Below are 20,414 nucleotides of genomic sequence, written 5' to 3'. Positions count from 1 at the left end.
ATGCTGAAGTCAAAAGTGTGTGTTAAGCTCTTTAGGTTTATCGTCATGCTTCTGGCAAGGACCATTGGTCATAAATGGGATCTTTCCATGGGAGAAGGCTAACACTCTGCTAGGCACTGTTATCATAGCCTCGGGCAAGGTCTGTACCACCATTAAGGTTTGGATAAGTGAAGCTGGAGGAAACCTGAACTGCAGGAGTAGCCAGGCCTACCATTGCAAGAGACCAAAGAAGTTTCCCTGCAGCAAAAACCTTATGTACAGAAGAGGTGGCTCTAACTCAACACTTTCTTAGGGAGATGGTCATAATACCATAAAAGTTGTCTGACACATATTTGTGGGTATAGAGTCTCCTCTTTGGCTCTATTTGGATGAGGGAAACCAGTCCTTTGAGCTTAAGTTTCATTGTTATAATTTCTGCTTGTTGCTTTCCTAAATCTTCCTGCTCCTAGTGTCCTATTCTTACATAATAGTCATATTTCCTTACCTCTGTGTATTTTAGTGTCTCCTGTGCTTTCTGTGGACCTCTGAACATGAGTTCAGTTCCTTGCTGGACTTGCTGGACTTCTTTTGGTATCTCTTTCCTATAGTCTGTCCTTTTTCTATGAACTCATCTCTGACAAGGCTTCCCAAGGCACTGTCTCTCTCAAGACAGGTGAACTAAAGTGGCAAGACTAGAGTAGTACATACTCAGGTATAAGTGGAAGATGAGCAGGTGTCCAAGCATCACAAAGCTGGCAATAGCTAGCAGCAGTGCCATCACCGCGATGGAAAGGACTATGGGGGTCTTCACAGGCACAGGCCACAGTGAGAGGAACAGCAGCCATGTGTTCTCAGAGGTGATCTCTACGAAGACAGAGAGACATGTCCATCCATCATCTATCCAAACTGCAGCACCTGTGGTCAGGTAAGCAGAGGGATAGCACTTGCTAGGGTGAGTGAGGACAGCCAGCCAAGGGATGGGTTTTGCCCTGCTCTATGGGCCCACTGGCTGTGGCTAGCACTATGATTCCCACTTTATTAATTCAGGACGATATAAAGATGTTCCTGAATACTGGGATGCAGAGCCAGCCCCTCTCCTCATCCACCCCATTCACCTCACAGACATCGATGAAGACCAAGCCCTCTCTGTGCATTTCTTGAACACTGTTCACTATGGCCCTCAAGATCAAGACTGTGGATAAGGGATTTCCAAGGCTGTATGACAGAACAGTGGAGGACCTGACCCAAGCCCAAGCATGTTGACCCATATCACATTCTAGAATGGTGCTAAGCTCTTTCTAGATTGAACTCGTATGTGTGCAATCTGAAAACAGAATACTATATGCTGCCTTGTGGGCTGGGCCACCAGATACCAACTCACAGATGTCCCTTACTCAGTGATGGCAAGGTGAACTCAAGCCCACAAGATCCTGAGCTCAGGCCATAGACTCTGTAGGGTCCTGGAATGACAAGCCAGGAAGTGATCTCCACTCATACTCAAAGAATCAAAAGTCTACTCCTAGAAGTGATGTGCTCTATCTCTGCACTACATCTGATGTCATGGTCAGTGGCCATGGTTCTCTATTCCCTTCTTTTTTCTTTCCTTTCCCTTTCTCTAATTGTGCAACATGGCAATTGTTTAGGGAAATGTAATAACATTATTAACGAAGGGGCCATTTTTGTGTTTTCCAGAACATGCTAAGGAGTACCAAGAAATTCTAAGTAGTTACAGGGGATACCGAAGCTGAGGTCCTTCCACATGGATCTCACAAATCTCTTTCTTAAAAGAACTTTCTGTCATGTTGGCTCTAGGGATGCCCCCAAGACAAGTGGCACACAGGTCCTAACCTCTCCTGTAGCAGGACTTGGGTAGATGCCAATGGTGCTTGGAGCAGAGGTGGGCTGGCACCCCCTGTCCCATAGGATAACCAGCAAAGGAACATCCCACTTGTGTCACCTGTGTCAGTATCTTAGGGATATTGTAACAAGTGATCATAAGCTGGTAGCACTTAGGCTATACAGTAACCCTCTCATTTCTGTAAGCCACAAGCCTGAAATCAGAGGACGGCCCTTCTATCCTCTTCCTGCCCTGAGGACTCCTGGGCTTGTGGCCATATTGCCCAGCCTATGAGTCCTACCTCCATAGGTCCTTTGCAAGTCTGTATTTTCTCTTGTTTCTCCTGAAGACATTGGCATTGGATTTGGGAACATGAGGGGCCTAGGATGAGCTTCTTAGCTCAAAATTTCTAGCCATATCCACAGAGACACTTTTTTCAAATAGTGTGCCATCTCATGTCTAGGTCAGGACTTGGAAACATTTTGGAGGCCATGTTCAACCCAATCCCTTTCTTTTCTTGCTTGTTTCAGAAATTTATGTCATGGGCTTGGACTTCTGGACCTATGTAATCATAGAATCACTGAGCTTCCCCCCTCAGAATCTGTGGCTAGACATATACACTCTCTTCTGTTCCTGTCTACAAGTAGTTGTCTCCTACAAGATAGGCACCTGCTTTCTCCACCCAGCACTGCTAAATAGTCCACTGTCTAGGTGTTCAAGACTGACTGAAGGGTCAGGGTATACCTCACTCTAATCCCTGCTTTCAGGTCAACTGGAGAGTGAGGGAATATAGATGGGTTGAGGTGAGGCCTGGAAGCCTACATCCTCGGCACATGGGAACCAGGCAGTAGCAGTCCCTGAGCATCAGAAGGGTACCTTTATAGAGAGGATCCGTGCGAAGCTCATCTGGGTTGACAAAGTACTGGATGCAGATATAACACAAGATAATCATCACACCAAGAATTCCAACTGCAGCTGAGGCCACAGAGCAGAAAAAGAACCTGCATGAGAGTATGCTGCTCAGAGATGAGCAAGTGGGAGGTTAGGACAGACTAAGACCTAGCTGAGTACATGAGATCAACACACAGGCCTGGTGTGGTAATATGGAAGCACAGAACCCAAAGTCTTTTGGTGTCTTCTCCACTCTCACTCCTTGTGTTCTTTCTACCACGTCTTTCACATACTCTAGGTAGATTCTGGCTCATGATTGTATTGCTCCATGTTTCCCATAGCCTTATACCTGAGTCCGCATGTCCTTCCATCCTGTAGTCTAGACAAGAATGCCATTTCCATCCAATAGGAAAAGTTAAGCCCCAAGATGGCAGACTAACATCTAGGTAGACAGAACAGCTTCCAGCAAGCGTGCTCTAATCATGGACACATGGAAATCACAGCCTTTCTTGTTTTCTTGTCTTTGATTTTGTTCTTGTTCTTGTTGACTCTGTTCTTCCTCTCCTCTTCCTTTTCTTCTTCTACTTCTTTTTCTTCTTTTTCTTCTGTTTCTTCTTGTTATACTTCTTATTCTCCTTGTTCTTCCTCTTCTTGTTCTCTTTCTCTACCTCCTCATTGCTATTCTTCCTCTTCTCTCTCTTTTTGTTCTCTCTTCTTGTTCTCCTTTTTCCTTGTTCTTCTTCCTCCTCTTCTTTCCTCCTCTTCCCTCCTCTCCTCTACCTTCTTCATTCACTGCCTTCCCATGCACTGTGTGAGCTTCTCCAGACTTTCTTGTACACATTCTGCAATATCCATATGGCTTCCTGTTTATTAGGACTGTGAGATGGACTTCTATTTAATTCTTGGACCAAATTATATCAAAATGCCATTGAAGGGTAAGAGAGGTGGCCCAGTGGTTAAGAGCACTGACTGCTCTTCCAGAGGACCAGAGTTCAATTCCCAGTATATACATGGTGGTTCACAACTATCTGTAACTCCATTTCCAGGGAGATACAATGCCTTCTTCTGACCTCTGAGAGTAAGAGGTGCCCAGACATACATGCAGACAAAACATCCTCATACATGAACCAAAAATAAAAATATTTAAAGCCAGGCAGTAGTGGTGCATGCCTTTAATATCAGCCCTAGGGAGGCAGAGACAGGCGGATTTCTGAGTTCGAGTCCAGCCTAGTCTACAGAGTGAGTTCCAGGACAGCCAGGGCTACACAGAGAAACCCTGTCTCAAAAAAAAAAAAAAAACCATAAATAAATAAGTAAATAAATAAATAAATAAATAAATGTTTTTTTTAAATGCCATTGACTCCACTCAAGCTTTCTTGGGCTTTGGAGAATGAGGGGACAGAAAGTGACGATAGTAAGAATCAGTGCTAACTAGTGAGAATGGGTGGCATCTATATCACCCTCTGCTCTTCCCTTGACCCCAATTTTGGCACACAAAGGCCATGTCTCAATGCCACAGCAAGTGTGCTTTCTTCTGCCTTCTCCCTACTCATGGGCAGACCACACCTCACGCAGAAACTGCTTTGGTTAGCAAAAAAAAAAAAAAAAAAAAAAAAATCTCATGGTTCTCTGTGACCAGGCAGTAGGAGGCTCTCAAAGGAACAGTGGGAAAGAATCTCCTGGCTCATCCAGTCACTGTCAGAACCATGGTGATCATTTGGAGGCCACACTGAGATGCTTAGTAACAGTAGTTGTTTCCTGGATGGACATCAGAGTCCAGTGTGTTGTCAGGGCAGGGGAAAGAATGGCTTGGTGTAAGGGGCTACAATATCCTGTTCATCTTCAGGACTCACAGCGCTGATGGACAGCCTAGGCCAGTGGGTTCTCAACTTGTGAGTCAAAACTCCTTTGGCAAACCTCTATCTCCAAAAATATTTACATTAATATTCATAACAGTAGCAAAATTACAGTTATGAAGTAACAACTAAAATAATTTTATGTTGGGGGTTAACCACAGCATGAAGAACTGTATTAAAGGGTCACAGCATTAGGAAGGTTGAGTACCACTCCTCTATGCCCAGTAGCTCTCTGGATTCTGCATTCATGAGCAGGGTGATGCCTTAAGATGGACTAGCACAGGACTTTCCTCCTGTGCTCAAGGGTCTAGCCACTGTTCCTCCATTGGTGGCCATGACACTGAGAAGGTAGATAGTTTTGAAGTAAGCTTAGGAGGCTAGGCCAGGCTTTGCCCTACTGTTCATGATGAGCCCTCTATTTATGGACTTTGTGAGTGTGAACTTGACCCACATGTTTAGGAACAGCCCCACCAAACACATATCAAACCCAGCAGCATAAGCAGTATGCTCTGCCATCGCTGTAAACAGAGACATGGCCCAAAGGTCATCCTTTCCCTGTGCTGTTCCCCAGAGTCTATGGCCCGCTCCACTCCATCACATGTCACCTATTCCTATGAATCCCAGGCCACAGATCCCTCCCTAGGTCACAGCCTTGACCCTGAGAGTGCCTCACCAGTAGTTTCTCCTGCCCACGCAGTTGTTCAGCCATTTGCAGTGGTGGTCAAAGCCAGAGACACATTTGTTGCAGGCACTGCAATGTTTGGCTTTTTTGCTCCTGGAAGAGAAATTGGGAGAAACAGCTTGTTAGCCCCAAATGCACCATGAGAACCATGTGTCTACCATGAAATGGTGGGAGGGACCTCCATCTGAAGACAGTGGGGAACTGGAAGTCTGTAGAAAAGACAAGGCCATCTTGGGCAGAGAGATGAGCCTGTGCCCATGGGCATTATTCCAGGACTTCCCTGTAAGTAGGCTTGTTTGCTAGATGGGATCCTGAAAGTTCTATCTAGGAGTTGAAGGCTGGTAGTTCACCCAGTGCCTACAGTGCCTTCCTGTAGGCAAGTCAGTGTGCTATCCTGCTCAGGTTCTGGGGACTTTGGACCTCATCAGGCATCAGTTGAAATTGCCTTCCATCCTCCCCAACTGGAAACGTGAGATTTATCAGAAAAACCACAAGGAAGTAGCATGCTTGCACCCCCACCCACCCACCTACCACCACTACCACCACCACCACCACCACCACCACCACCACCATCACCACAAAGGGCCTGTGTGTAAAAGATGACCTGAGAAAGACAACACTGGGCCTCAGACTGCAGCTCTTCACACCAAGGGAGAGAGGTATTGAGAACTGGGAGGCAGGACTGTCAGCCTATAGGGTAGGGCAGTATAGTGCAGCCTGCTAGGAGGCTGTGAGCACATGACTGAGCCCTCCATGGAGTGCCACAGAAAGCTAGTGCCCAGCAACACCAGGCCCATCTGGGTAACTGTGGGGCCACGGGTCAGCAGGACTCTATACCCAAACTCCGACTCCACTCACGCGGTAACCTCACACAGGTGGCAATACTGGTTCTGAATCACATGTGTGTGTTTGGACCTGTCGAAGGCCGGCACAGGCTCCGAGTAGTCCTTTTTGAGTCGGACATTGGTGTCAGCTGGATCGATGGTAATTGCGATCAAGTGCACGATGAGGTGGAACATGAACACCCCACCCATCACCTGGGCTGTCAAGGAACACACAGCCCTGAACCTGGCTGACATGATGAAAAGTGTCTCCCAGTAGAACAGACAGTGTCAGAGACTAAGGAAAGACCCTGGGACTCCTAGTCATTGATGTCTGCAGCATCCGAGAGCATATCCCATAGAGACACTTACTTTGGAGACCCAGACAAGCCAGCTAACTACTGGCCACACTGTGCATAAGCCCTGAAAATGTCTTATGTGGCCAAGGACAAAGAAAAGCCTTCAAGAAAGAGTAGTTTATACCTTGGAATGATAGCTTCAGAGGCTCAAAGTGGTTCACCTGGTGGTGGGTGTTTTCCATATGGGAAAGGCCTAGGATATAAGTAGGACTAGGCCAGACCAGGCCAGACCATGCAATATATGTGGGTTCCATTGGCAGTAGAGTTACTGTTGGCCACAACACAGGATATGTTCACCTGAAACATGGTTAGGCAGCAGTTGGCGGGTACTCTCCAACCTCAGTTTGAGTTAGAGCTTCAGGGACCATGTGATTCTCAGGAACCTTTGGGTTTTGCCCATCTAAGCCTATGTGACCAGAAGAAGAAGGTCTTTGTCCCCTCCATTCCTCCTCCTGTCCCTGGGATAATATACAAAAGGAGGTACTAAGTACAGAGGCTCCCCATCTCTTCCCCTGATTTCTGGGCCAGGTGGACCAGCATTTACAACATCTCTAAAGGAAGCCAACAAAGTCCCATGCCCAACAGCCTAAGCTTGTGCCAGCAGGCAGGCTACCTTGTGTCCAGGCAAGAGAAATGCCATAGGCATATACAAGAGCCTCTGCAGGGATTTTAACAGGACATGGATAGTTAACTCAACAAGAAGTCCCTTTTCCCAGCCCTTCTAAGAGCTCAAGGTTGCTGGCCTGGCTTGTAGTGCTGATTTCCAAAGCCATCCTGCATACTAGGGTTGGATTTTGTGGATGACATGTGTTGGGGGGAAGCCTAATGAAGGTCCCAAAAGAATCAGTGATGTAGGATAAGCCTGCAAGAGGCCCGTATGCTGACCCAAACCCTGGTGCGGGACCTGTCTTGCTCTCTTCATCTTCCAGCATGAACTGGGCAGTATGCAGGATTCTGGACATGGACACAGGACCGAGAAGCAGGTTCAGAGCACAGAGAAATGACTGTGAGGAAGACAAAAAGCTGTATTCTAGGAGGACCAGAATAGGAGCTGGTGCAGGACTGGATATGTGTGTGGCTGCGGAGGCTTTTAGTGCCTGATCTATTGTAGACCAGATTGCAACTATGGTATAGGTCAGTGGGGCTGGGCATAGGGTAACTCACAGCTGTTGATGCTACCATGACAAGAGTATGGTCCAGCATCTGTTCCCACTCCTTGAAGCTAATTTGAGGGCTAATATGCTTCCCTCGTGGCGATGGGTAATAAGGAGCATGTTCAGAACCTGGGACATTGGTGGGTGAGGGTCCAGGACATAGGAAGTCTTATAGTGCCTGGGCTCTGTCTCTTTCCCTGTGACACTAGAACAGACCAGTTCTAATAGAAACCAGTAGGCAGATAGAAAGCCCAAGAGGCAGGGCAAGTGAGGAGCAAGTGACGTAAGGCTGATGTGCACAGGCCCTCTGTGACTACCCTCATATCTTCTCCAAACCACCAGCATCCATTCTCATATTGTTGGGAATTCCTGGAACACAGGCCAATTATAGGGAGGTTATGGCTGTAAAGTAGTTCTCAGGGTACAATTAAGCCAGGTTCCCTTGTACCTGAACCTACCAAACAGACAGACCCTAAAGGACAACCAGTCCCCAGCCGTCACATGGAGTACCAGGAGGCCACCCTAAAAGCATTTTTCTGTCACACACACACACACAAAAAAAACCCTCTGGTCACAGAGGGGACTCAGATCTCAGCCACAACCTTCAATCTGTCCCTCTACAGCATGGAGCTTGCCTACAAGAAACAAAGTTACAGCACATCTTTTATCACATTCTCCTGTGCAAAGCTTGTGCAGGAACTCTTTGCCAGCAAACTTTTTACCACTCAGTGATATTCCTGTCACCCATAGGAATCATGCTGGTGACCTTATTATACTATATTTTGTCTCAGATGACCTGGCTGGCCACTCCCTACCACACACCAAGGTGACATTCCCAAGGGGGAACCCAGAAGAGAAACTTCTTCAGGATCTACCCCTGTCTTCTCTAGAGCCTTGTCTCGGTGGATGGCTAAATGTGAAAGAAGCAGGGTGAGGCGTCCTCCATGGAGGCCTCCCTCCAACTCCCTCTGGAAGTTTCCATGTGGGAGCCTATGAGAACCACAGCTGGCTGGAACATTCCCTAGCAACAATCTGTGTTTAGTAAACAAACAAAGGAAGGGCGCCAGCTCAGGACACCACCCTTCTCAGCCTCCTCGAACTAGTGACCTCTCCCTTGTCCTGTTTCCGCAGGAAGAGGGGAGGCCCAGGAGGAGTCGACATTCTGGTACTGTCTTGATTCGTGATTCCTCCAGGGCAAATTCTGTGGCTGAGCTATAACAGCAGCCTAAGACACGCTGTTTGATGCCTCCTCCACCCCCCACCCTTAGTTCACATTGCCTTGGCACAGCCCAGGACTCAAAAAAAAAGATTTCTAGGCTAAAGGTTTGATATTGCACTGTGGGTCCTGTTGACTAAACTGTGTTTATTATCTAGCCCTTTGTCTACAGGGAAGGAGTCCCACTGGTGACAGGACCCTCACAAGCCACCAGCCTGGTGTGCCCTTTCTTATCTGAACCACAAGAAGGATCTCCAGGCTTTTCTCTGGCCTCAGTGTTTCCTAGGACTCTCTCTCTTCTAACCCAGCCCCTCACTTCCCAGCCCCTCATGGTGCCTAGCAGGTGCCAAATGATGCTAGTGCCCTCTAGTGGCTACAAACTAGTACTAGTTTGAGCATAATGCCAATGCAACCAGGCTCCTGTCAGGATAGTAAAAGAATTTCAGAGCTGAAAAGCCAAGAAAGCTGTAGGAGCTCCAGTGTCTCTGGACAAAAGCTTAGACTGAGCTCCCAAGTTGGTATAACAGGGCTCGGGGAAGAACTGGAGCTGAGGCATTTAGCTGTATGGCAGGAATGGCCCACTGCAGCAAACACAAAACCACCTGAAAGGATCCAGGGCCAAACAGGGCCAAGTTAGGAATAAAAAGAAGAAAGCAGTGATTATCAGGCAGTATGTGTCTCCTTAACATATCCACATCCTGACACCATCGTTGGCAGACCTCATTTGCAACAGAGTCATCACAAACCAGGTAAATGAGGCCACTGGGAACAATCCCATCTAGACCTTTAAAAAAAAAAAAGGGCAACTGTAGACCAACAGCTCAAAGAGCTTTCTGTGGAAGTCTGACAGCCTGGATCCTGGATCTCTAGAGAAAGAGAACCGAATCCTGAAAGTTGTTTTCTACAGGGATAGGGTAGAGGGCTGTGTTGCCTGATTGTGTTGCCTGCCTGTGGATCCTGTTCTGGGCTGCCTTGCCTGGCTTCAGAGGGATAGGATGTACTGGGTCCTGCAGTGACTTGATGTGCCAGAATGGGTTGGTACCTGGGGTGGGAGTTTCTCCTTCTTGGAGGAGAAGGGGAGGGTTGTGGGAAGGGGCTGTGTGAGGGGGGGCTGGGAGGAGAGGGGCAGCTGCAATTGGGATGTAAAGTGAGTAAATAAATTAATGGGAAAAAGATAAGAAAGTTGACACACACACACAATATTTTTATGGGAAACATAGCAGACTGAATTCCCACGGCAGAAGATGGGCCAACACCAGAAGACTGCATTCCCAGGCCACGGTAGTACTGGATAACAGAGTGCTACCCAGTGTCGTTCAAGAGAATGTGGAAAGATGAAAGGCAGGGAGGAAAGCTCCTCTTTACAGGGCATAGATGGACAAATTCAGGAAGGATGGCCGATCTAGAGATTTAGCTCTGACTGTAACTAGGCTCCCACAGGTACTACACCCTAATGGCAGCGGGTTGCGTTAACAGCTGTATCATACTCTTGCTGAAACCTGGTCAACCTGACGGGCCACGGGCTACCTAACATCTCAGAAATGCTACAGCCAAGCTCAGACTGGCAATCGCCATGCTCCAGTAAGGAGACAGAGTTTCTATCCCTACATTCAAGACTCGGAGCTGACTAGATTCTGGGTTTTTAAAACTTGTATAAGAGGTGTTTGGGAGACATTAGAAATTGCTGAACTATTGCCTGCTTTTTACCCATGCTATGGCATTTAGTGAGGGTGCCATGCCTGGTGTCACATAGAAAGAAGCAGGGCATTGAGCTATGGGCTGATGACTTCAGTATAATCTCTTATCCCTCAACATGGTTGTAGGCCCAGGAGGCCAATAGCCTACATTAAAGAGCACACAGGAACTTATGGCATTGCTTTTCAACTCTGTAGACCTAGGGGCCTTGAGGGCTCTTCATTAGAGGAGACTATCCCAGACAGATGTTATTGGAGGACAGAGGGCCTGGGCGTCAGGACACAATGGAGGCTCAGTAGGCCAACAAAAAGGTCTGGAAATTCTGGAGGACAAAGGAGGGTACAGCAGAGTTTGTGGGCTCCATACTGGGTATAGTGAGATGGGCCACCACTCAGAGTTGGAACTTGTCACCCTGATGAGAAGAGAAGGTTGGTGGAGTGCTGTGTATTTTCAATAACATGACTCAGGTAGCTACACCTTTCTGTATCCCTCCATTGTGGACATTGGAACTTCCACATGCTTTATTCTCTCATGGTTTGAATGCCCACTCTGTTTTGGTGACTGTATAGAACCTGGGCTTTGTCAAAGACTCCTTTTGGAAGAGGATACTGCTGGCTATTTGGATCCTGGCCATGGGGGAGCCAGGGGTCTGAAGCTATTCACTGAACCTGTAGTTGATGCCTGCAGGACATCCTCAGCCTGTCTCCCCCGGACAAGACCTGATATTGCAAGATCAATTGAGTAAAAGTGTGTCCAGGGTTCACATGTCTGGAACATATGTGCCCGGGATGTGTGCATATTCAGAGTGCATGTGCCAGGGTTATGGGGGCAGGGGTTCTTGGTCACAAATGTGCTTGAAATGTACATATGCCCAGAGCCTGTGTATCTGGGATATGTGTATATATGCCTGGAATGTGTATGTGCCCAGGATGCATGTACAGGGTGGAGGAAGTCTTCCCCGGATGTGTGTGTGCCTGTGATGCGCATACTGAGATGTACATGTGCTCAGGGTGAATGTACCTGGGATGTAAGTATCACAGATACATGCATGCCCACAATGTGTGTCCCAGGATATGTATTTCCAGGGTTGCACGTTGCCAGGTTGTCTGTGGGCTCACAGTGTACCTTCCAGAGGCATCTTTGGTTTATCTCTAAAAATAAGTCTTCTATGTAGCAAGACTGCATGAGCAACTGGTGTTAACCTGCTCTGGGATACAGGCAATGAGGGGCCTTCTTAGTTATGATTTCTATTGCTGTGATGAAAACATCACGACCAAAGCCACTTGGGGCAGAAAGGGTTTATTTCATTGTACATTTCCAGGCAACAGTCCATCACTGAGGGAAGTCAGGGCGGGAACTCCAGCAGGACAGGAACCTGGAGGCAGGAACTGAAGCAGAAGCCATGGAGGAACATTGCTTGCTGTCTTACTTATTATGGCTTGTTCAGTTTGCTATCTTATGCCATCCAGGACAACATGGCCCAGGGAAGGCACAGTCCACAGTGGGCTGGTCTCTCCCGCATCAATTATCAATAAAGAAAATTACCTACAGACTTGCCTATGGGCCATTTTCTCAATTAATCTTCCCTCTTCCAAAATGACTCTAGCTTGTGTCAAGTTTACAAAACTACCCAGCACAGTCCCCAAACTTTCAGGAAAAATATAGTAGCATAACCCTGAGTATATGTTGAGGAAGCCAATGACCTGCATTTCCACTTAAAGGTGAGAATCCCAAAGTTAGTTGAAAGAAGGAATAATAAAGATAAAAGCTGGAAAATTAAAGATAAAAAGAGGCCAACAGTCGAGAAAAGTAGTAAACTGTAAAGGTGTGTCTCTATAAGAAAGCCAAGGTGGTGATGCACACATGCAATTCCAGCATTGTAGAGGCTGAGGCAGGAGGACTGGAGGTTCACAGTAAGTTTCAGGTAAAAAGAAAGAGGGTGGGTGAGGAAGGAAGGAAGGGAGGAAGGAAGGGAGGGAGGGAGGGGGGGGGAGGGAGGGAGGGAGGGAGGGAGGCAGCCAATGAAGACATGTTACTATATGTCCTGAGTGTAATACACACCTAATTCTAACACTTGAGAGGCTGAGCCTGGAGGACCACAAGTTGATAGCCATATTGGGCTATACAGAAAATCCTGTCCAAAAAAATTTTATCCTTCAGAGAGAAAATGAAAAGCATAGGACATATTGTGACTAATTTTATTCTAAGAAATTTGACATTTTCTTAGACATTCTAAGAAATTTCATGAGAAACATACCTTACTAAAATGAACATAAGATGAAGCAGAAACCTGAATAACTTTTTGCTACATTGAATTCATTCTCAAAAGTCTCCCCACAAAGAAGACTCTGGCACTATGTAGAAAAGAACCAGACACAGCCGAACTGGGAGACATTCTGCTCCAGGTTCTTCAACCAAAGACCTAGAGGTGCCACACTGTGGGAAGCTTCAGGTACCAAGCACAGGTTATGCTACGATAAGTGCCCTGGGTTCAATCCCCAGTACCCCCTGTAAAATAATAAAGAGAACTGTGGTACTGGCAATAGGGATACTAGGAAATGAGTAATGGAGTTTGCTGTGTGCATTTCCAGGAAGATAATAGTATAGTGGTTATGAGTGTATGAGCCAGGTCCCAATATAAACCACAGCACTTATGTGTGATAGTTTCTGACATCTGATGTTTTGTTTTGTTTAAAGATGCTACCCTGAACATACATGTAATAAATGAAAGACTTGCCATTTCTAACTGCTGTCATGGGTGACTGTGAGATACTACTGTATCCAGTCTCAGCAAAGCTGACCCCCAAGATGGGACAGTATCTGTCCTGGCTCTTGTAACAGTCACTCGGTCCTGTGTCCTGAAAGGTCTCCTTCCACTACTCACATATGCCTAGTTCTGCTAACTCCTAGGACTTGCGGAATGCCATCTAAAGCAATGTCCTCTATAGAGAGCCTATACCCAGAGTATGTAATGCCACTCAGGCCTCAACTATGGCTTGTGGATGCAATTTCCTGAGCATAGGTCCACTTTGCACCAGTGTGACACTGGTTCTAAGTGGATTGATCCCTAAGGGTCTGGTCTCCCTGATCAAATGCCCACCCTGATATACACCATGCCATAAAGTAGTGAGTATGGATATAGATCTTCCCACTGCCCTGGGGAACCATCTCTAAAGGCCTGTCCAGGAGCAGGGCTCCTGTATATTTCCATGCTTTAGGAATGGGCTCTATAGGGCCAACCAAGCACACTGGCAGGCTGTGAGTCAGTGACAGCCATAATATGCCTCTGAAGTTCTTTCTTATTGATTTGGCTACTGTGTGAGTCAACAGAGAAGGGCCTTTCTGTACACTGTAAGAAAGATGTGACTGCAGTCTATACCTGCTTCCCTTTCCTTGGGTCACCACTTCCAGGGACCCTACTTGTCACTTTATATCTAGCAGACTCTAACATTCAATAGCAAGAACACCTTCTATCAGGAAATATGGGGTCATAGGGCTGACTTCAGGGCCACAGGAACTAGTAGTCTAGGCAGAGACAGAGCCCACTGCATAGGCATGATAGGACTCAGGGCAATTCTCTTGAAGACTTTCAGAAACCCTCCCCCTTCCAAAAGACATGTAGCCCAGGGGCCCACCCTTCTAGTACAAAGGATACAATATTGGCAGCATATTTCCAGCTATATGGCAGAAAGGGGATGAAGATCCCAAAGGTGACAATGGACATGGTCAGGTAGGTGATCCAGGATATTGCCTGAAAGGAGTGGAGGGGTGGTGACCAGCCATTCACCCTAGACAGAGGGCGTGGTAGGAACTTCTTCACATTGTTTTCCTGGGCTTCTGGGAGGACCCAGTTCTTGTTGATGCCACAGATGTTCATCTGAGAGACATAAAGGGCACAAAGCTGTCTATTCCTGGGCATAGAAAGAGTGTCTTGCAATACCACTTGTCATTGTCAGGGGGTTTCCAGAACCTGGACCAGAGCTGATATCTATATGACTAGGGTTTGCAGGAGATCCCTAGCATGACAGGTAGGTTTGTAGCTCCCAAAATAGTGGGCACAAGGCTGAGTATGTCTAACCCACACCGCTGTGAGCCCATATTTTCATGAATAGACCCATCGGTTAGGCCAGATATGTAAGAGTACCACTTCTCTCCTTGACCCAATTCTGTCCCAAATGTTCAAGTGACAAATATTAGAAAAGACATAAAGAGAACAACACTGAGGTCTTCTTATATAAGAACCCAAATGCACCCACTTTCATAGAACCCTACTTCCCAGTACACTTCCTTCTAGAAAGGCACTGCTGTCGAGGGAGAGCACTAGAGAGGGGGCTCAGGACAAGGAGAGCAACAGTACACTGATTTCACAGGGAAAGGGACCTGGCAGTGAGCCAATAAGATGAGCCCCCATCTTCCTACCAGTCCCAAAGTTTAGCTTTGATAGTTGCTGTGTGGGAATATACATATCACACAAAGCTACACACCACACATAGAACACACAGCTCCACAACACACAGAGAGCACCACTCCCTACACCATACGTGCACACCACACAAGTCTTAGGTCCCCGGCAATCCTCCTTTTTGCTACCTGGCATGCTCAAACTATCTCCTCTTCCTGGCTCTGTCCATATTCTGCCTGTGATACCTGTCAACACCCCCTGGCTTGCCTCCCTCAAAGTTACACCCCACTGTCTGAACTGGAGTTTCTTCATTCATTCATCTCGTAATATGATAATTGACCCTCTCAAAACTTGAGGACTAAGGATGTGTGGGAATCTGGTAAGCTATGAGCTGTGATCTTAGATTCGAGTCAATGGTGCTGGGAGCGTCTAGCATCTGTGACTATTTGACTCAGGTCTCTTGCTTCTATCCTCTTCACTGTAGACTTCAGTGTGGAACCCTGCCGTGACTACTAACACAGCTACATAGCTAACACTCCCAGAACTTCTTATATGTTACCCGCAGCCATGGATTCTGTCTTTATATGTGGCCTTAGGTACCTCCCGTAATTCTCTTTGAACTGTCCAACCCAGCTGTTATCTATTCATCATGTTCATGATTTCCCATCAGTGCCCTTATTTCTCAGGAGCTTTCTCAGTCTTGAATCTCTCATTGTATGTCCCCATGGAGAGATTCATCAGACAGAAATCTTGCCAGCTCTAAGAAACCAAACAGGTTACATGATAGCAGGGGTCTCCAATGGGCTGAATTCCCACCTGTGAGGCTCTCATTCAGGGAGTGATGAGTTGAAACATGACCGCCTTTGGCTAATGTCTACGCTGCTCTGCATTCTTACCTCTTTCATCAGGTTGAACAGCACTCCTTGCTCAGTGCTGACATGTTAAACAGTGGTAGGGCGTTCCCATGAACAAAGCAGATATGGAACACCATGAAAAGGAAAGTTCCACAGCTCATAAAGCCACAAGCCCTGCAACCAAGGAGACGACCTACTGCAGGCTGTGGGACATAATAGAGGTGTACGGCTAGTGGTTAGCATAGATTGGCTGGAAATGGAGCTAGCTGGTTCCCACAGGTGGGGACTCTGAAAGGCAGAGCCCAGCTTCACTACCCACTGAAGAGACTGAATTGGCTTTACATGAGTTTTAAGTAGAAAACTATTGCAATCTATTAAATGAAGCACATAGGCTTGTGTGTGGACCTCTCTGATGTGCACTACCAACTTCAACTTCTTTATACTTGATCTCCAAGATTTCTTTTTTCCTGTAGAAGCGGAGATGCACATGCTTCATAGAGAAACACCAAACCCCAAGCCTGACAAGCTACCCTGAAGACTGCTCCTCTCTGGTGGCCACGGTCTGGATGGCCCAATAACACTTCCTGAACTATCTGGACTATAGATGCTGAGTGGTAAGTTGATGAAGCCTCATTCTCCCCTGAAAATTTCCAAATACAATACTACTGAAGTTTTTTCCCTCAATGTCTCAAATATTAGCTTAAGTTTAGTTCCTATTTGTGGGCTTCCAAGATGTGAATGCTCCCAGAGTGGGCTAGCTGCTGATGCACCCCTGGGACTGAGATAGGGCAGACAGAATATATCTCTTTCCATTCACAGTCCCTAGGGTGGCTGCATCACCACTAGAAAGCCACCTGCAAGGCAGGATGTTGTGATAGCTGCTCTGTTGCCAGGTGCTCACAAAGTCCAGGGTCTACAGTCTAGCCTGAATCTGCTGTCCAGAGTGTACAGGGAGCATGTGATTGAGAGAGTGAAACATACTGAAGACACTGGGTAGAGGAGTAAGAGCAGCGTAGAGTATGACTGGAGGGAAGGGCAGCCTAAATCTTGGGATTCAGAATCTCTGCTCCAGTCAGTCTCAGGCGAGGGATGTGGGTGGGAAGTGAGTCCTGTTCTCCTAGGTCCTACATGTGTTGGTGGACTCTTGATGGGTGACAGCAAGCCTCCTAGGATGCATCTCCCCTTGCGTCATTACTGTGTGGTTCTCAGTATTCCCTCCAGGTATTCGTGACATCGCTGTAGGGCTGGACATGAGTAGTCTTGGTAAAACTTCCTCATTCTTAATGAAAACTGCTGGCTCCTGCTGAACCCCGAAGTCTTGTCAGTATTCACTAAGGTCTGCAGGGGATGGATCATGTTAGATCAAACCGTAGTGCCAGTGTTGCTTGACTCTTCTTTCCTTCCGAAGATCTGGAAACAGTCACCCTGCCTGACTGCACATCTTCACCTGTACATCCCATCTAAATAGCCCACGTGCACACCTCATCTGCATACCTCTCACCTGCACATACTTCACATTCACACACCCTCTTCTGCACATGCACAGCGGTACCTGCCTTCACCTGTGTGATCCTCACCTGCACACACACACACACACACACACACACACACACATGCCTATACAAACCTTCACCTGTACAGATACCTCTCATTTGACCTGTGAGATATATATATATATATATATATATATATATATATATATATATATTCCAGTCTGAAAGAGATGCAAAGTGGGTTCAGACCATGTTACATCTTGACCTCACCTCTTCCTTTCCTGAGATGTTGGTAGTTTCCCTAGAGTGGGAAGTGGGTACTGGACAAGCCCATGGGTGACATCCAGACAGTGAGGTTGAAGATTCAAGACTGTACCTTACCCAATCAGCTGTTGTGTTTCTGGTTTGGCCAGGAAATGTCTGGCCTCCAGGGCCTTCCCAGTACCCAGTATTGAACAGTGGCCAAGGCTGCAGTGTCTGGTGAGGGGAAGTCACCTAAGTGAGGCTGGCCTCCAAGATATAACAGTGAAAGGCAAATATGAAATCCTACTAAGGTGAATACCCAGAATTGGCAAATCCAGAGGATTAACTGGTGACCTCCGTGAGCATGGAGTTTCTTTACAGGGTGATGTTCTGAAATGTAATGGGTGTAGTGGCTGCAGAATAACAGAAATGTTATCAAATGAATTATATAACTTAAATGGCAAATGGTTTAGGTTTATGCAGTTAATTTCACCAAATTAAAGATCCAAGGTTTTTCAACAGTGAAGGCACTGGATAAAGCTTTTCTTCCTTTTCTCTGAAATGGTAGCTGGATGACCAACTGTCAAAACCAGCCTGTGTGCCTCAGGCTGAAGGCCAAGAAGCAACAGCACCTCCCAAGGCTCATGTATAGTCCTCTTACTATGGGGATCACACGACATGGACCCCCAGAGCACGGCCCAAATGCCCTTTGCTGGCCCAGGCTCCCATTCTTGCTCATCACACCAAGGCCACCTCGGCTATGTGTAGAAGACCTAGGGCAGTGTACCAATGAGTAACAGGCTTAGGCCCTGAAGAAAAGCTGCGTTCCTAGGAGACTGCCACTCAGGCATGCCATATAATTTGCCTAGGCTCGAGAGCCTCCTGGAGGCTGGTGCAGCACAGTGCATCTCCATGATGCTGCAGACCCAGAATCAGCCTTTCCAGTCTCCCTTCCAGTTAGGGCACTGGCTCAGAGCTAAATTAGCCTGAGATGGGAGGTGCTGGTTTCAAGGTCAACACACAGTAGTCCCACAAAACAGGGAGTCTTTCCTGAGTGCTGCTCCTGGCTCAGACCAGACTTAGCTGCAATCGCTTACTAATGCTTTATCCAGTTGTGAGGTGTTCTACCCTTTGCCAACAGACCAGTTGCTTCCTGCCCTGCTTGCCTATGCTAAGCATGCCACCTACTATACCCCTCTAGCCACAGCCCTTCTCCCCTCAAAGCTGAGCTTCCACCTGCAGCCGACCTGTGAAGGTGGGGCCTTCTTTGCTTTTTTATTCCTGATAAGGAGCAAGATGCCCAGCTGGCCTATAGGATACAACAGGTATTCCCACCATCAGGCAGACGGGGTGATCAGAGTTACCACCTCAGGCACCTCTTTATTAGGACCTGTGTTCATGTATTTTGTAAATACAAACAGGTACTCAGCAAAACATTGAAACATTTTATGACGTCATTTATACTTCATTCTAAAAGGTGGGGTGGTTCATTATTTGTCAGGGAGACAACTCCATCCTCTGGCTCAGTGACCAAATAGAAAACAGAAGGTACCCTCTGAAGGCCTATTGTGCAGGCTCCCCTTTGAGAACTGCAGGAAGGCTGTGCAAAGCTCCTGTAGAATGACTGTGTGCACATCATCATCAACAGGCTTGGCTGCTGGTGCTCAGGAGACACAGAGTTGAGCCATCTGATTGCAATCCGTTGACATTCTATTGCCACTACTCAGCTTATTGGACACCATTCGGTGCTACTGGGCCTCTGCTGCAGACATGACGGTACAGACAAGCCAGCATCTTCCTCAGGCTGCTACTTGCCAGAGAGGATGAGACAAAAGTTTCTGTCTTGTGACAAAAACTGTATCAAATAAAATGTAGAAAAATAAAATAAAACATCTGGGAACACCACAAGTTAGTTCTTGGCAGGAGCTGCAGGTTCTGGAGACTGAAGGAATTCATAAGGGTCGTGGGTGACATCCGGCTGCTCCCCAACACTAAGGCGAGAAGGACTTCCTGTAAGTTTGAAAGAAGATGGCATTTAAGCATACCAAACATAACTGCAAAGCTCATGAAACCAACATCTGTACTGCTATCTAATAAGACCAATGTCCTCCCCGGCACCAGACAGAGGTACATTCACACCCCAATCTGAATCAGGGATGTCTACAATCTCCTTGGGCTCTACTTTGCATGATACACAAGGTGATCATAAAAACTCTAGTTTTTCTTCTGGCAGCTGCAACCAGGCTAGGGGAAGTAGTTCCTGAGGGCAGTGGAGGAGAGGGCCAGCAGCTCCTAAAGGCCTGGCTCATTCTAGGTAGTAGGCAGACTTGGTTATCTTGAGCTAAGGTTCCCTCAAATATCAGGGACTGGAAGACCACAGAGAAAAGACAGACATTACTGAAGAAGCTAGGATGAAAGAGGCAGTGTTTGACTCAGTCAACAGACTAAGTAAATAGTAAGGTGCTCACAGGAATGTCAAGAGGTTGGTTGAGCAGAGATCTTAAGACTGATGAGGGGCTGTAATGGATTTGCCGAGTCCCATGATGAGACAGGACCCATATGGGAAGAGGAGGCTCTGCTAGATGTAAATGACTTATGTCAGCATGTAAATTTTAAAGTGCAAAAGCAATCAAGAGGTGATAGAAAAGGAAAAGCAAACAGAAGAGTCTGTCCAGGTCACTCAAAGACAAATAGGGTAAGATTTGTGATTTGTGACAAGCCAGAGTTCACAAGGAAAAAAAACTAACAAAGTCAAATGCTATGTTAGTGAGCTGCTGGAAAGCTTTAAAGCTAAGCAACAGTTTACAGAAGATGTAAGTGATGTCACTTCAAAGGAAAAAGTTAAGCTTGTTGTAGAGATGAGTAATTATCTACAGATATCTTCTCACCACCACCACCACCACCACCTCCACCTCCACCTCCACCACCACCA

The 20,414-nt window shown here is 46.9% G+C and overlaps 2 protein-coding genes and 1 long non-coding RNA gene across 8 annotated transcripts in view; 1 reads left to right on the top strand and 2 right to left on the bottom strand.

Annotated features, from left to right (window-relative positions):
* Nucleotides 1-15,867, bottom strand: part of LOC110308199 (probable palmitoyltransferase ZDHHC11) — a 29,015-nt gene extending 13,148 nt beyond the window's left edge. For 2 of the 4 annotated variants that reach the window (XR_002379533.2, XM_021180590.2), the window contains exons 1-6: nt 15,789-15,867; nt 14,146-14,367; nt 6,104-6,282; nt 5,237-5,338; nt 2,693-2,817; nt 688-843 (exon numbers count right to left, since the gene is read on the bottom strand). Coding sequence is in view for 3 of the 4 variants with exons in the window: in XM_021180590.2 (XP_021036249.1) it covers nt 688-843; nt 2,693-2,817; nt 5,237-5,338; nt 6,104-6,282; nt 14,146-14,367; nt 15,789-15,797 (793 nt within the window). In the remaining variant the exon portion in view is untranslated. Of the gene's footprint in view, nt 1-687; nt 844-2,692; nt 2,818-5,236; nt 5,339-6,103; nt 6,283-14,145; nt 14,368-15,708; nt 15,760-15,788 lie in introns of those variants that run through there. The other 2 variants (XM_021180589.1, XM_021180591.1) reach the window with 1 other exon arrangement.
* A 108-nt stretch (nt 15,868-15,975) lies between these two features.
* On the top strand, nt 15,976-19,197 carry LOC110308201. Its single transcript, XR_002379534.2, has 3 exons — nt 15,976-16,025; nt 16,220-16,360; nt 19,131-19,197. It is a non-coding gene; the product is annotated as an uncharacterized LOC110308201 (long non-coding RNA).
* Brd9 (bromodomain containing 9) overlaps nt 18,837-20,414 on the bottom strand; it is a 23,982-nt gene continuing 22,404 nt past the window's right edge. The window contains exon 16 of one of the 3 annotated variants that reach the window (XM_021180587.2): nt 18,837-19,492. In XM_021180587.2, coding sequence (XP_021036246.1) covers nt 19,392-19,492 — 101 coding nt within the window. In that variant the 3' untranslated portion in view covers nt 18,837-19,391. The remainder of the gene's footprint in view (nt 19,493-20,414) is intronic. The other 2 variants (XM_021180588.2, XM_021180586.2) reach the window with 2 other exon arrangements.

Source organism: Mus caroli, chromosome 13 (assembly GCF_900094665.2).
Source record: "Mus caroli chromosome 13, CAROLI_EIJ_v1.1, whole genome shotgun sequence".
Taxonomy (NCBI): domain Eukaryota; kingdom Metazoa; phylum Chordata; class Mammalia; order Rodentia; family Muridae; genus Mus; species Mus caroli.
This window is presented reverse-complemented; position numbering and strand designations above follow the sequence as displayed.